The 15,797-nt window shown below is 36.1% G+C and overlaps 2 protein-coding genes and 1 long non-coding RNA gene across 6 annotated transcripts; 2 read left to right on the forward strand and 1 right to left on the reverse strand.

Moving 5' to 3' along the window:
- Positions 1-1,033: 1,033 nt before the first annotated feature.
- Positions 1,034-2,925, forward strand: LOC116293459 (uncharacterized). 2 transcript variants are annotated; one of them, XR_016118884.1, is made up of 5 exons: positions 1,034-1,102; positions 1,427-1,483; positions 1,660-1,767; positions 1,978-2,211; positions 2,504-2,925. It is a non-coding gene; the product is annotated as an uncharacterized LOC116293459 (long non-coding RNA). The 2 variants fall into 2 exon arrangements; XR_016118883.1 differs by lacking the exon at positions 1,034-1,102 and having other exon boundaries at positions 1,344-1,483.
- A 963-nt stretch (positions 2,926-3,888) lies between these two features.
- On the forward strand, positions 3,889-7,927 carry LOC148904502 (opioid-binding protein/cell adhesion molecule homolog). 3 transcript variants are annotated; one of them, XM_089025295.1, is made up of 10 exons: positions 3,889-3,957; positions 4,064-4,438; positions 4,701-4,970; positions 5,145-5,420; positions 5,662-5,733; positions 5,829-5,885; positions 6,046-6,153; positions 6,320-6,347; positions 6,517-6,550; positions 7,198-7,927. In XM_089025295.1, exons 1-10 carry the CDS (start codon positions 3,891-3,893, stop codon positions 7,585-7,587), a joined length of 1,677 nt encoding a protein of 558 aa, XP_088881421.1. In that variant the 5' UTR covers positions 3,889-3,890; the 3' UTR covers positions 7,588-7,927. The 3 variants fall into 3 exon arrangements, with proteins under 3 accessions (XP_088881421.1, XP_088881422.1, XP_088881423.1); XM_089025296.1 differs by having other exon boundaries at positions 4,115-4,438; XM_089025297.1 differs by lacking the exon at positions 5,662-5,733.
- A 3,100-nt stretch (positions 7,928-11,027) lies between these two features.
- LOC148904503 (uncharacterized) lies at positions 11,028-13,378 on the reverse strand. Its single transcript, XM_089025269.1, has 2 exons — positions 13,295-13,378; positions 11,028-13,148 (listed from the first exon to the last, which is right to left on the reverse strand). The coding sequence occupies exons 1-2, from the start codon at positions 13,367-13,369 to the stop codon at positions 11,205-11,207; spliced, it is 2,019 nt and encodes a 672-aa protein (XP_088881395.1). The 5' UTR covers positions 13,370-13,378; the 3' UTR covers positions 11,028-11,204.
- Between the last annotated feature and the right edge of the window lie 2,419 nt (positions 13,379-15,797).

A 15,797-nucleotide genomic window follows, 5' to 3' on the forward strand; every position in this document is an offset into this window, starting at 1 on the left:
TTTTTTTGATTTTGAATTTCCAAATTTAAACATTTCTCACTTCAAATGTTCTATATTATTATGGTGTATGATTTTTTCTTAATTCCCATTGACATTTATCCAACCAGAATAAGACGCGAGTCGATGAGTACAAATCTTAACCTTAAAATCTTGATTTTTATCTTAATTATTTTCGTTCTTTCGTTCTTGTCGTTTCGTGCGCATACCATATATCCTTTGCACTTTCAAACTTTGTACTTATATGTACAATTTTGATAGTTAACTTCTTCATGGATATATGGTATGCATTCTAATGAAAATTTTCAAAAATAAGTCATTTGGTCTTTGGTTGTTTGTCGTATTTATAAGGGCGAACGACTGATATATACTTACATGTGCTATTTTCTTATTTACAGCATTTCCATCTTTATCGATCAATCCGTCATTTTCAAACATACCTGTAAACAAATCCCAAGAACTGCATATCAAATGTTCTGCGGTAGGAACTCCTATGCCAAACGTCACGTGGCAAAAAGTACAGGGTGATTTCATTAATCAAAGCGTAGAAATGTGACAATCGATATTACAAATATTACTAGATAGTGAAAGTGGGGAATACGAATGCTGTGCTATTAAAAACCTGAACAAACCTCCATTTTGTAAGAGTATCTTGGTAACTGTCCAGTGTGAGTCTAAATACTATTTTTTTTTTAGATATACAAATATATGTTGTTATATTTTTATGGTGGGGGTGATGGGGCGCTTCAAGGTTTGTAACAAATCAAAATGATCACAATCAAGATCATTGAAACAGTGGCAGACTGAAAATATAATTCACTCTCTTCACGATGAGTCGCAATAGATGTATTTCAGTCAAATGACACAGTTTCTTCATATAATGGTGGTAAAATCAGGATATACTGTTTGGCCCATGGCGTGCCCTCTCCTCTGTTCACGTGGTATGATCTCCATAATCGATCAATATTGACAGATCTCATACTGTTACTGGGTGTTGGTGTCTTGGAACTAGTAACCATTAATGCAGACAGCTATGGGTTGTACAGGTGTAAAGCTACAAATTTGCTTGGTTATGATGAACACATTATTAGAGTTATTCAAACAGGTTTGAAGAACAATGATATATTATTAACTTTAGACGTTTAAAGAAAAATAGATGGATAGATAGATGGATGGTTGGATGGATTGATGGATGCATGGATGTATGGATGCATGTTTGGAATGATTTAGGTCATAAACAATTAATGCCATCTATTCCCAGTCCATCCACCCTCTCTGATGCCACGTAGAAATCACCATGGAATAACGACATCATCATCACAACCACTACAGGTCAGATTTAACAATAAACAGCTGATGAGCCACTTTCTTAACTACTTCAGTTTAATTATTAACATTTGACTTGACATCCTATAACCATCATTCAAAGGTCATGACTCAAGAACCAAGCCTGGAGAGAGGTCTTGCTCGACATTATTTATTCAAGGTTATGTGAATGTTACATATATAAGTATAAATAAAGTTTACATATATTTTTATTTATTCATTTCTATATATTGACATTTTTTAAAATTATTATTTTGCTTTACCGCTACAACCAAGTCTGCAGGCACATACTGTGCTTTACCTTTAATCAATTTTTTTTTTTTCTGCTTTCATCAGGTCGCACATTTGCAACAGTTCATTTCATAGTAACATCAATATCAATAGTTGTGAATATTATCATGGCGCTATTAGTGTGCTACATTTTCAAAAGGACTGGCTTCAAAGGTAAACACTTTAATTCCAGCATGCAGTGCAAGTCACGTAGTATTAATCAGAATCTGTGCAGTATGTAAAACGATTGATAATGATTCAATGGTATAATTTATGGTTTATTTTACTATTTCTTTCTTTTCTTTGATATATCTGGCAAAAAAATTTCATCAGGGTGTGTAGACCTATCTTTCACTTATTATCATTGTTTTAAATATTTTCTAGTTTTAAGGAAGAGGAGCGACAACCAAAGGCAAGCTCACATGTTGCATAGACGTACTGTATATAATCAGTTTAACCCATTCGTTGCATATCCTCACTCCGTATGCAAAAACAAATAATTCATAGTTCACGCCATTTTTCAAGACTATAGGCTACTGAATTTTGATAAACGTTTTGACGATTATATTTTCGCTTTTTAGGGTTTCAAAACCAGAAGAACCTTTTGCAATTGTAGAGGTGAGTTTAATATTATAAAATGTCTGTAATAAGAAAATGAAAATGAAGGGAAAAAAGCCACAGGTTGAGTTGGACAACGTTTTTAATTTATTTATAATTTATTTAGGAGGGAGGGGGGGGGGAATAAAGTGGTACTATATATCTGAGTATGGAATACTCACTCACCCTTGACCCCTTGACTTATTGATTGCCAACTTAACCTAAGCAGTAATAGGAATAGAGTAGATGTTTTGGGTTTATCTAACAAACAGACAAACAAACACAATTTGTTTTACTATATTCTTGTATACAGGATAGAATAGAAATGAAAACAAACAAACCAGCAGCATCGAAAACACCCCACGAATCACCAAACCTGATACCACCGAATATTGATGTTGGAGCAGTATCGAGAGAATGCACTCCGACCTTATTGGACGAAAGGAAAACAAAAGAGAACCCTGCAGAGCAGCATTTTCTGTCAGGAACTCATCATCTTTATCAACAGATAAATAATGGAGAGTCCGGCATTGTCAAGTGAGGACGAGTATCAGTCGCTACTAAGGGAAAATGATAAAATAAGGTTACCAGCAAATGATCCCTTTGAGACAGCGCAAAAACATGCTACATCGAATGTTAATCACGAGCATCAAGGAACAGAATACCAACAACTACATCTGTATTCAAGCGTAGAAGAAAAGTAGTTGTATTAAAGTGATGTTGGTTTTATTAAAAGAAAACAAAAAAAGAAAATGAAAATGAAAAAAGAAAAAAAGAAAAAAGAAAAAAAGAAAAGAAAACTTTTCTAATAAAAATAAAATAAATGATTTAAAATAAAATAAGAAGGCAAAAGTGCAAAGGAAACAAAGCAAATATATCAATTTAATATTCATTTAATTATATTGTCATATTATTCCAATAATCTTTCCCTCATTAAAAATGTGGTTTATTGCAACTCAAAAACACATGCTATTATTAGACTTTCATTTAAAGACTCGGCCTGGTGTATACAATTTGTAGTATTATAGTATAAGTGAGCAACATCTACACACAATGACAGTAAACCAAAATGCGCCTTCCATGGGTACGAAACCTCTCTCGAGCACAATTCTTAACCACAAGGGGCTTCCATCAATATCGTGAAGGTTTAGATGCTTTCGAAATCAATGGTCATGTTTGATTCCATTACTATCTCCATTGGTACATTATTTTGAGCACAACGCTGAGTTTAATTGCAATGACTGGGGGTAACACTTTTTAAAGTGTTCAGTGATTTTTTTCATGGATGCGTAGTGCGTAGAATAACGTAAATATTTGAAGCATCAGAAAAAAATCATCTGGAATAAGAATCACGTTTACGCCCTTACGCTTGGTTGGATTGTTTTAGTAAACGAAAGAAATAAGAAAAAAAAGAAAAAAAAAAAAGAAAACAAATCAAGAAGGACAGTTATCCTTAATCATTTTGACTCGATATTAAATCAAGTGGTCCAATGATTACAACGAAACAACCATGAATTTCATTTTAGCATCATTTGATTGTTGTTATAATGCGCTAGAATGAAAGAAAACACTTTTCATTGATATTTAGTTTCGAGAAAGAAATTCCACATGCATAAAACAATTAACAATGAAAGTGAAATACATTACCTATTCAAGTATTATATCATTTTGATCACATAATGCTTTAATCTTCTGAGACAATGGAAGCATCTCAAGTCCTATGGATTTCACTGATCATCAAAGTGTTACTAGTGAGCAGAACTCAGGGTGAGAATTTGTTTGTCTACTTTCTCAAAAAAATCGCTTTATCCGACAGGAATATCCATTTTGCTAGTACGTTATACTTTTAATATTTCCTGGTTGGATATTTTAGGTGCAGCTCGTTTCACAGTAGTTCCACCAAGTGTTTTGTATGTGTCTGTAGGAGAAACCGCTAAGCTCGTGTGGGATTACAGTGTGGATAACAAAATGGAAGAGTTTGATGTTTATTCGCCAATGTGGATGTTCTATGCTGACAATGACGGTGCATTTCAAATCGCAGAAGAAAATATATTCAACAACTGGAAATGGTACATAAACACCAATACATGTCCTGCTAGACTACTGAACCCTGTTCGAGTGAGTAAAGAATCAACTGCTACACTAGTAATCTATAATGTAGCTCTGGCTGATAGTGGTACGTATAGATGTGTTCTGATGATGGCAAAAAGAAGCCCCATAACAAGTAAAGTTAAGCAAATTGTAACATGTGGGTATAATTGTTTTCAATTTTTTGGAATTGAATTTTTTTGAATTGAAAATTGGAATTTTTCGTTCTTTCGTTCTTTGCGCATACTATATCCATTGCACTTTGCACTAATATGTACAATTTTGATAGTTAACTTCTTCATGGATATATGGTATGCATTCTAATAAAAATGTTCAAAATAAGTCATTTGGTTTTTAGTTGTTTGTCATATTTGTAAGGGCGACGACTGATGTACTTACATGTGTTATTTTCTTATTCACAGCATTTCCATCTTTATCGATCAATCCGTCATTTTCAAACATACCTGTTAACGAATCCCAAGAACTGCATATCAAATGTTCTGCGGTAGGAACTCCTATGCCAAACGTCACGTGGCAAAAAGTACAGGGTGATGTCATTAATCAAAGCGTAGGGAATGTGAAAATCGATATTACAAATATTACAAGATATGACAGTGGGCAATACGAATGCTGTGCTATCAACAGCCTGAAGAAACCTCCGTCTTGTAAGAGTATCTTGGTAACCGTCCAGTGTGAGTCTAAATGCTATTTTTCTTAAAGATATACAAATATATGTTGTTATGTTTTTTTTTAGCCAAAATGGTAGGGTGAGGAGGCGCTGCAAGGTTTGTAACAAATCAATATGATCACAATCAAGTTCATTGAAAAAGTGCGAGTTGAAAATAAATTATTTATTCTCTTCACAGATGAGCCACAGATTGATGTAATTCAATCAGATTTCACAGTTTCTTCATATAATGGGGGTACAATCAGGGTATACTGTTTGGCACGTGGCGTGTCTTCACCTCTGTTCTCGTGGTTTGATCCCCGTAATCGATCAATATTGACAGGATCTCCTACTGTTACGGGTGTTGGTGTCTTGAAACTAGAAACCATAGACGCAGACAGCTATGGGTTGTACAGGTGTAAAGCTAAAAATATGCTTGGTTATGATGAACACATTATTAGGGTTATTAAAACAGGTTTGGAGAATAATAATATATAACTAGTTTTGAGATAATTAAAGAAAAATAGACGGATAGATGAATGGATGAATGGATTAATGCATGAACGGATGGATTGGATGAATGGATGGATGGATGGATGGATGGATGGATGGATGGATGGATGGATGGATGGATGGATGGATGGATGGATGGATGGATGGATGGATGGATGGATGCTTGGAATTTTTTACTCAAAATTAATGTCGTCTATCCTCAGTCCATCCACCCTCTCTGATACCAAGTAGAAATCACCATGGAATAACGACATTATCACCACAAACCACTACAGGTCAGAATTACCAATAAACATCTGATGAGCCACTTCCTTAACTACTTCAGTTGAATTGTTAACTTTTGACTTGACTTCCTAATCATCATTCAAAGGTCATGAATCAAGAACCAAGCCTGGAGAGAGGTCTTGCTCGACACTATTTATTCAAGGTTATATCAATGTTACATATTTAATTATAAATAAAGGCTACATATATTTTGATTCATTTCTATATATTGACACGTTTTTTTTTATTTTGCTTTACCGCTACCCCGAGTCTACAGGCACATACTGTGTGTTACCTTTAATCATTTTTTCTCTTTTCATCAGGTCGCACATTTGCAACAGTTCATTTTATAGTAACATCAATATCAATAGTTGTGAATATTATCATGGCGCTATTAGTGTGCTACATTTTCAAAAGGACTGGCTTCAAAGGTAAACTCTTTCATTCCAGCATGCAGTACAAGTCATGTAGTATTAATCAGAATCCGTGAAGTATGTAAAACGATTGATGATGATTCGATGGAATAATTTCAAATCATTGATTTATCGGGGTGTGTCCGTCTTTTTACTTATTATTATTGTTTTAAATATATTCTAGTTTTAAGGAAGAGAAGGGACAACCAAAGGTAAGTTCACATGTTCCATATACGTACTGTATGTAATCAGTTTACCCCGTCCAAGGCAAATCCTCACTCCCCATGCAAAAACAAATAATTCATAGTTCAGGCCATTTTTCGGGACTATAGCCAACTGAATTTTGATAAACGTTTTGACGATTATATTGTTGCTTTTTAGGGTTTCAAAACCAGAAACTTTTGCAACTGTAGAGGTGAGCTTAATACTATAAAATGTCAGTAATAAGAAAATAAAAATGAAGAGATAAAAAGCCATACGTACTGTTGAACGGTGTTTTTAATTGATTAATTTGTTTTTTAGGGGGAGGGCGTGGCAGAGAAAAAAAGTAAAGTGGTACTATATATTTGAATATGGACTACTCCTTTATCCTTTACTTATTGATTGTCAGCCTTAGTAGTAATAGGGATAGAGTAGATGGTTTGGGGTTTATCAAGCAAACAAAATTTGTTTTAAGAGGAAATTGTTTTCAATAATGAGCAATAACGGCAAGAAGCGCCAAAAACTAGACTTTCGTATGAGTTTTGATCCCTATTTTCGTTTTGGGTTAACACTCAAAACCTTTTTAAACAGTTAGAAATTAATGTAATATAATAAAATGCCTGTTTGAAGCGGTATTTTCAATTGTACAAAGATGTTTTTCTGCATTTGTATTAGAACTTTGCTTTGTCAGGATTTTTATAGAAAATATATGGGAAATAAGCAAATGAAGGCCTAAACCTCATTTTGGAATAAAATTTTTGCTCTGGGTTAACACTTTGATTCAAGTTAAGAAAATAGTTTTTGGCGCTCACTGCTTGAGTAAAAAAGTATCCTCTCTTAATATATTTTTTATGTATACAGGATAGAATAGAAATGGAAACACACGAACCAGCAGAATTGAACACACCCCACGAATCACCAAACCTGATACCACCGAATATTAATGTTGGAGCAGTATCGAGAGAATGCACTCCAACCTTATTGGACGAAAGGAAACCAAAAGAGAACCCTGCAGAGCAGTACTTTCTGTTAGGAACTCAGCATCTTTATCAACAGATAAATAATGGAGAGTCATTGTCAAGAGAGCACGAGTATCAGTCGCTAGTAAGGGAAAATGACGAAATGTGGCTACCAACAGAGGTAATTCCCTTTGAGGTAGCACAGAAACATACTACATCTAATGTTAATCACGAGCAGCAAGGATCAGAATACCAACAATTACATCTTTGTTCAAGAGTAGAAGAAAAGTAGTTGTTTTAAAGCTCGTAATGTTGAATATGTTGATAGAAGTACCTAGCGGTTTCTTTAAAAAAAGAATTAAAAAAAGAGAAGACATTTCTGTTAAAGATAAAATAAAAAAGGAGGAATAAGTGAACAATAATATGAGGAAGATACAAAGTAAACAAAGCAAATATATCAAATTAATATTCATTTAAATATATTGTCAGATAATTCCCATAATTTTTCCCTCATTAAAAAATGTGATTTATTGCAAAACAAAAAAAAGATGTTATTTTTAGACTACCATTTAACGATTCGGCATGGGTTATACGATTTGTAGTATTATAGTAATAGTGGTAGTAATAAATGAAAGGACATTCAATGTATGAATAATAATATAGTGGGTAACATCTACGAAAAAAGGTGCGCGCCATGAGGTAGGTTTTCCCTTATTCAATGACAGTAAACCAGAAGGCGTCTTCCATGAACTCTCTCTCTCGAGCACAATGCGTAACAACGAGGGGCTTCCTTCAATATCTTGAAGGTTTAGATGCTTTCGAAATCAATCGTTATGTTTGATTCCATTACTAATTAATTCCACTGGTATATCATTTTGGGAAAAAAGTTGAGTTCGTTTTCAATGGCTGGATGGGGGTATCACTTTTTTTTAAAAAATCACTGATTTTTCCCAGTGAAGCCCTGCCACTAGTATAATGTGAAGATTTGAAGCATCAATCCAAAAAAAAAAAAAAAAAAAAACCTTCTGGAATGAAAATTACGTTTACGCCCTTCGGCTAAGTTTGTTTTTAGTAAACGAAAGAAATAATAATAATAAGGAGCATAAAAATAGCATAAAACAAACCAAGATAAAACAAAGCAAAAAAGGACTTTATCGAGTTTCAACAATTTTTATCGTCCATGTCATAATTATATCAATCTTTCGTTTATCTTTGCTTTTTTATTTATTTTTAATATATTATTGTATTGAATTTTTTTTTCTCAAACGGAAAGTTTTTTAAATAGTTTGTTTTGTCGTTTTTGCTTTTGTTTACTTTATGGATCATTTTTTAATAATAGATAAGGTTCTTTTTTTTAGCACCTTTAAAATCTATAATCTGGATGCATTTTTGTGATTTTTAGCACGACCAATGATTGTAATAATTGCAGTTTATTGAAAGAAGTTTCGTTCGTCTTATAACAACTTTGCCTAATATCACGTTAAATCCTTCGTCTTCAAACATACAAGTAAATGAATTCGAAGGATTACTTATCAGCTGTTCTGCTGTTGGAGTTCCTGAACCAAACGTCACATGGCTGAGATTGATCAGATGGTGGCAAGTTCCATAAGAACCAAGGCGTTGGAAATGTAAAAATTAATATATCAAATATCACAAGAAACGATAGTGGGATATATAATTGCTGTGCCAGTAACAACCCGAAAAAGAATCCAGCCTGTAGAAGTACGACAATATCTGTCCAGTGTGAGTTTAGTACATTGATTATTTTCTCAACCTCTGAATTTCATTGTATAGCCGTTTCTTTTGTTATTTGCTAGTACGAAATTGTATGTCGATGTTTGACTTTTCCTAATAGATCATGAAATTATCAAGCAAACCCTATTACCTTAAACACTTAAGGGGAATACCAAACTAGTGACGCCAAACAAGAAGAAAAGACAGACAAAAAATGACCAGAGAAGAAAGAATTAAATATGTCAAACATATACAAAAATTCACAGACAAACCAGAAATAGATGAGGATTGCGATTTCTAAACCCCTTCATACACCTCGTGCGGTGTCCCGGATTTCCTTTCTGTTCCAATTCAATAATGATAGTTTTTTCCACAGATAATAAACCAATAAAGGTTTCTGTTTCATATCCACAAGTACAAAGAGACCTCGTGGTTCAGGTTAACTAGTTATTGGGTCAAAACGTGTTCGTTGTTGATACCAAACAAATACATTTATTGTTTGTCTATAAAAAATAATAGGGAATCTTGACTAAGAAAATTGTCCCAAAGCCTTAAATAATACCTCGACTGATTTACGTTTCATGTCATGTGACAGCTATTGTAACGTCATTAGCATCGACTTAAAAGATTTGGAAAGAGATGGTGGAAAACTCATATTAGTTTTCTGTATATAATTCTATGATTTCTGGTGAAAACCCCATCTAAATCGGATTGAATGACGTAAAATCACAGCTAATTAAAGAAATTCAAATTTTCCGCCACATTAACATATATGGTTAAACTTTAGGGTTATTTTAGCGCGAAAACAGTAAAAGCTGTATAGTCTTTCTTCGAAATTATTTAACCCTTTAGGGCGATTTTACCCTGCGAGCAGAGTCTCCTTTTACCTCCTGTACGGGCGAGAGAAGGAAAAGAGACTGTGCAGAAATCGTGTATTTATTTTTTAGTGCCGTTATCCAAGAACCTGGATAATAAGATGCTTAATTTCAGGTTTCATACTGGTTTAAGAGCCAATGCCCAGAAAAATCGAGCAAAATCAAAAATTCGCGGCCACAGTCAAAATATCAAATACCTTCATTTTTGGTTTGTAGAAAGGTTTTAGTGAGTTTAGAAACGTGTTGGGGTTTATTTTTCAATTTATGAAGATATTCGCGAAAAAATCGAGAAAAACGATTTCGGCTTGTCGCTGGTGTAAAAATAGTAGCCGTACCAGCGATAACGCTAGGGCCACAAAAACGTTTTCTCAGTAATAAAGCAGCTAATTTATAGGCAATCTCTCACCCAATTGTGATAGATTGCATATTTAACACTCTATCCATATCGGTTTAGCGCTAAAATTCAATAAATTTTAAAGAGTAGAAACACTTTTTTGTGAGGGAACTTTTCGCCGTACTGATGGACTTGGTTTTAGCTCAGATTTTAAAATAGCTTTTCTATATGTGGCCATTCTCCAATAACCACATAAATCTGGTTATAGGAATATTTATAACACCTACTAACACTATCAGGAAAAATTTTTTTGGGTTTTTTTTACAAGCGCTTAAAAATTAGGCAATATATTCTGAGAAATTTTCCACTAAATGCGACCTAATTATGCAAATTACGGACTTGTCTACATTCGCCGTATATCACTTTACGTGCCCTATTAGTACCAAAACTATAAAACTTTGTACCTAAATCATTTATCTACACCAATGAAATGAGAAATATATCTTAAAGAGAGAGGAATAGCTCGTTGGTTTTTTTATTTCTACGCTGTTTTCCCGTGACGACAAGCAAACGCAATATTTTCACGGTGTCTAAACCTTGTGTCCAGCTCAGTAACATTTTTTTACTGGAAATCTGCATACTGCAATCAGTTCCGTTTTATTTATAAATAAACTATGTAATGCATATATGGTGTCGAGAGCCATTAAGGAAAAATATTATTTTTCTGATCAGGTTTATTTTTATTTCATTTATTAAACTATATGTTAAGTGAAAGCAACACCCGTTCACGCGTTGACACTGGTTTAGTAGTGCGGCTTTATTTGACATGCCAATCTCTTTTATGCCGATATATGATTATGCATTTTTCATTTTTCAGCCTGATAAACGCTAAATACCAACTTTAATTTTCGCAGCTGCTAGCATAAATATATCCGGGATTTTACGGTAGTAATGACATAAATATAATCAGGCTTGGCAGCTACACATCTTCAAAAGGCCCTCAAGTTTTGTTACATACGGAGCTTTTCTTTTTAGCTTAATGTCTTCGGTTGGTAGGTTGAAATGGTCACAGATTTCTCGTAGCATTGCTATTCCAAAGGTGGATAGCTTTGATCTTTCTCCCAGCTCGCACAAATTATAATTGTCATAACATATGGGGTGTTTTGGCACAATTTCATTTACCACTTCATCTTCATCTCTTAATTGACTGAGTCTCTTTTCGGCTTCTCGGCTTTCGCTTTCATCTTCAGAATCATCTTCTACATGGTCTTGTAATGATCGTTTAGATGCTAGTCGGGAAAAGAAGCTGGAGATCTGTTGGCTTGTAAGGAATTCTGCACTTGTGAATAAGCGGTTTCCATCGTTGTCTCTTGCAGTCATCATGGCTTTGGCAACTGATGCTGCTCTTACTTTTTGCCCTGTGGTCTCTCCAATGTTGAATTTACTCGTTAAGTATTGTTTCTGCTTATCAGAAAATCTTGATTTTTTTGTGTGTGCTTTAAGCGCCCATCCCATTGGCAATGCGGCTGATTTTCTTATGGTCGTGTTCCCCTCGGGTAGTTGTTGCACTTGTACGCTAGTAAATTGCTCTTCCAGTCTTACTGCATATCCATGAACAGCTTTGTCGAGGACAGTTTCGCGCTCTAGGGAGTGTTCGTGTTTCCCCCAATCCAGGTGCTGCTGTAAGGAAGACATTCTTTGATATGATTTAATACAGCCCTCCTCTGGACATGAAAACAGTTGGGCACAAACTGTATCCTGCGAAGCATCCTCCTCCGTAACACTGGTAGTGCTCGATGTTGACTTGGGAATGGCTTTGATTCTTGATTTGGCACTTGAAAATTTGTCAGAAACTTCTTCATCTAAGCTAGTTGACAAGCTAGGGATATGAGCCTCTTTTGCAACATCCAAACTACTTATTACAATCTTTTTGCCCGATCCAATGCCATATGCCTTCCAAACTCGTAAAAACTTCTTTTCGTACTCAATATCCGACAAAGAGCTTACTCCATCAAGCTTGACTTCTAAGAGGGGACTTGGGGCTACCAAAGAATCACACAACGTTACACTTAGCCCATGTACGCCATTTGATGACTTCATAGCGTCGACCATTTGAGGAGCATTTTCAATGTCATTTCCTTGGTTCAAATGGATTTTCATGTGTGTCTTGATGTTGGCTGCCTTTCGGTCGCAAGCCCCTTTTCCACCTTGTGGGTCAGAGAAGTCCATGCGCTTAATCGAAAGACCATGGATTTGACTAATGTGAGTTGCTCCTAAGATGGTTACGCCACTACGGTAACATCCGGCGTTATCTTGTCTGTAGTACACGGTCTTAAGGAGTGGCATAATCGTCTTGAGTTTCTTAATGACGTCTGACATAATAGCCAACACGGCATAGCTGTCTTGGCTACATGTCTGAAACACATGGACGAAGGTCATCATTTCAAGTTGCTGGGATTTTCTGCGAGTAGCAACAGTGACATGCCAAGACATTCCACGTTTCCCATACCAGTCTCTCTGACTCTCTCTGTATTTTTGTGGGATGAATTTCATTGCCCAATCCTGGACAAGCAACACGGATGTGTCATCTAAACCTTGGATGAGGTCGAGTCGTGCTTCATCCTGATTGATACTTCGCAAGAGGTGAGCTTTCCATGCAAAAACGTTCCGTTTTGCTTGATCCACAGTAAAAGTAAACTCTTCTTTCGTGTCAACTGTTATATTTGTATCTGAAATCTTAGCCAGTGCCCGATCTATTTCTCCCAAGACAGAAGAGAGCGCATCACAGCGGTCGCAGGTATCCAGGTGGTCGTGAGTAGTACATAACGATTGGTAATCCTTGTCTTTAGGGTCACTTAATGCATACTTTCTACAATGATCAGGAATGCTCGATTCCTTTGCCACATGAACCTATTGGAAACAGCACAAAACTATTTTATACTTCGTTTAATTGAATCAATTGATTGTACACAATGTCATCCCACTAAGGCAAAATATTATCTTGATGTTCCCTGATCCACTCGGTTCAATTTTATTTAAAGTATACAATTAATTACCTTGTAGTCGCTTTTAAGGTAGCGTTTTGCATTCTTCAGTTGCTCTTTCTGCTCTTTGGCCCATGACATTCCCATAAACTCGTCTCCAAGCCTTTCCGTAACGCTGCAGAGATCGTCGAAGGCTTGAGCACCGGCGGAACTGATGTAATCCAGGCCCTACAAAGATTTTCTTTCTGAAGCTGAACAAACTGACAGGATCCTTAGAAGTGTTCTTCGGCTAAGTGGTTTGAAGCCGCATTCTTCAGCATAAGATAAATGCTGCTTAACGATTGACTCCGGAATCAACATACGTATCACATTGGGTACTTTCACAACGTCTTTTGTTGAAAGCTTGATGGATTTTTCCCCAAATGGCAAATCTTGAACGACATACGGACTGGTTATAATGTCCAGGAAGTGATCGAGTTGACTTTGGGAGACAAACATTCTGGTCTGCAATGACGGTGGTGGTGGAACACCTCTACCATGGAGCAGTGCATGTTTTCTGGCAACACCAAAACGATACCTAGTTAGCTCTGGGATCCACGTCTTCAGTGCACCAAATGTCGCCTTATCAGCCATTATTGAGAGGATTTGTCGCCTAGTTGTCCACGTACTTGCATTCTGGTAGCATTCTGCTAAAGCCGCCATAAGCGCTGAATCAATGTCGCCTTCTTCTTTCTCTTTTTCACATGGCAAGGGTTGTGATTCCACTAAAGACTGCCACAATTGAGCGGATTGATTTGGTGCCACTTCTTCGAGTACAGCTACTATTGCCTTCTGGGTCTTACGTAAGTGGCGACGCCGCGTCCTTTCACTTGCTTCATCCCATGGTATCTTGAGAGGGTATCTAACTGGACTGATATCTTTGCTGTCTAGAAAATCATTCATTTTTTCCAGTGGAGCTACCCGCATACGAGTCCTGCTTTGGCGATAAGCTGAGATAGTCGAGCTTTCGATCACTTCTGAAGGAGAGAAGAGGCTTCCCCCTGGTGTCTCGAAGACATAGGAAGAGTCTGCGGGCGAAAGAAATTGTTCTGGCACACCCTTATCAAGTGGAAGGTTTTTAGATGAGAGGTCGTCCTAAATGGGAAAAAATAGCACCAAGTTCTCAACAAATCGAATACATTATAATACAGGATATCGCGCTAAAATCATCAGCAAAATAATGAAATGATACCAGCTGCTTTTGATTTATTTTGGAATGACACGCAACTGGGGAGGGGGCCGGGATATTCCCAAATACAGCCTATAAGGGAATGCTACACTTGAAAAATCATTACTAACCAAACGCATATCCTTCATTTGCAGAGTGACTTCCCGTTAAAGTACTACGTCCCCCAGTAGCTTCCGGCATTTCGAACATACACCTAAAAACAAAGAGACATAACGGTTAACAACTATTCAGTTACCTATGTTTTTTCACTCATCTCTTCGTCTTAGTTAGTAAGTTTATTTCAATATAATTTTGGGCATAGCGAGACTACCAGAGTTGAAGGGGAAAGCACTTGCGTTTTGGCGCTAAAATTCCAGCCAAATCCAAAGGTAGCCCAACAAAATAGGGAAAAATGAAAATTTACGATTTTGTGTTTTACCCATGCACTCCCAAGTCTTAAAATTAACTTGCCATGGCCAAAACACCGCTAGTAAGATTAAAGACGAACTCACCTGAACCAACAGCAAGGAAAATGCCTGTTTCCTTGAGAACAGTCTGAGAATCACACTTGCTCAAACCTCTATCTGCCTTCGGCTTTTTGTTCACGTTTGCACTGTGCTGAGATAGACTGACTGGAATACAACATTTAGAAGAACGACGCTTCCAGCTGACACCAAGCGATGCACGATGAAAAGGACAGATGAGAAGTTTCTCTACGTTTCGGGGTTGTTCGAATAGAGACGCTCTTGCTAGTATTAGTTCAACTTCGGTCTCGACGTCATTTATAGAAAAATACCTCTTGTGAGAATCAATATTTCGTTTGCAATTTAGTAAAGGGAGAACTTCCACCGATCTACTTCTATCCTTTGAGTCAAACCCACATTGACCACCTACAATAGCTTGAAAAGAACAAGCATTCACGTCCATGACTTGATCTAACGCCAACATTTATGTTTTTGTTTAAGATAAATTTATTAAATTAATTCCTGTTCTAGCACGTGCGGAGACACCCAAAGATTACTGCAATTTGCCGCAAAAGCGTTCCGACCTACCTTCAATATACCTTTAGCCGTACATGTATGCAGAGTCAATTCTAAGATTCTACCTAAATCCTAAATTCTACCTATATTTCAAATGCCCATAGTCCTCGCAATGAAGAAGGTCTGCTCATAGTAGTTATAGACCTATAGCCGCTTTTGAACATGAAAACTTGAATCACGAAACTTAAACACGAACGAAAGGTGAAGTAAAACAAAAAAGTAAATTATTCATCATAACTTTGTCTAGCTAGCATTTTATTCGTCCAAATAATATTTATCAGTATGCAGATTTCCAGTAAAAAATGTTACTGAGCTGGACACAAGGTTT

The sequence above is a fragment of the Actinia tenebrosa genome, unplaced genomic scaffold (assembly GCF_029948245.1).
Source record: "Actinia tenebrosa isolate PJP-AT-01 unplaced genomic scaffold, QUT_ActTen_1.0 PGA_scaffold9__36_contigs__length_13948895, whole genome shotgun sequence".
In the NCBI taxonomy this organism is placed as follows: domain Eukaryota; kingdom Metazoa; phylum Cnidaria; class Anthozoa; order Actiniaria; family Actiniidae; genus Actinia; species Actinia tenebrosa.

Bases quoted from the DNA above. Each gene is read 5' to 3' on its own strand.
- LOC148904502 (XM_089025295.1), top strand. From the start codon at position 3,891: ATGGAAGCATCTCAAGTCCTATGGATTTCACTGATCATCAAAGTGTTA. The intron at 5,421-5,661 runs GTTTGGAGAATA...GTCTATCCTCAG, and splicing joins TATTAGGGTTATTAAAACAG to TCCATCCACCCTCTCTGATA. The intron at 5,734-5,828 runs GTCAGAATTACC...CATCATTCAAAG, and splicing joins ATCACCACAAACCACTACAG to GTCATGAATCAAGAACCAAG.
- LOC148904503 (XM_089025269.1), bottom strand. From the start codon at position 13,369: ATGGGAATGTCATGGGCCAAAGAGCAGAAAGAGCAACTGAAGAATGCA. The intron at 13,149-13,294 runs GTAATTAATTGT...TGTTTCCAATAG, and splicing joins ACCTTAAAAGCGACTACAAG to GTTCATGTGGCAAAGGAATC.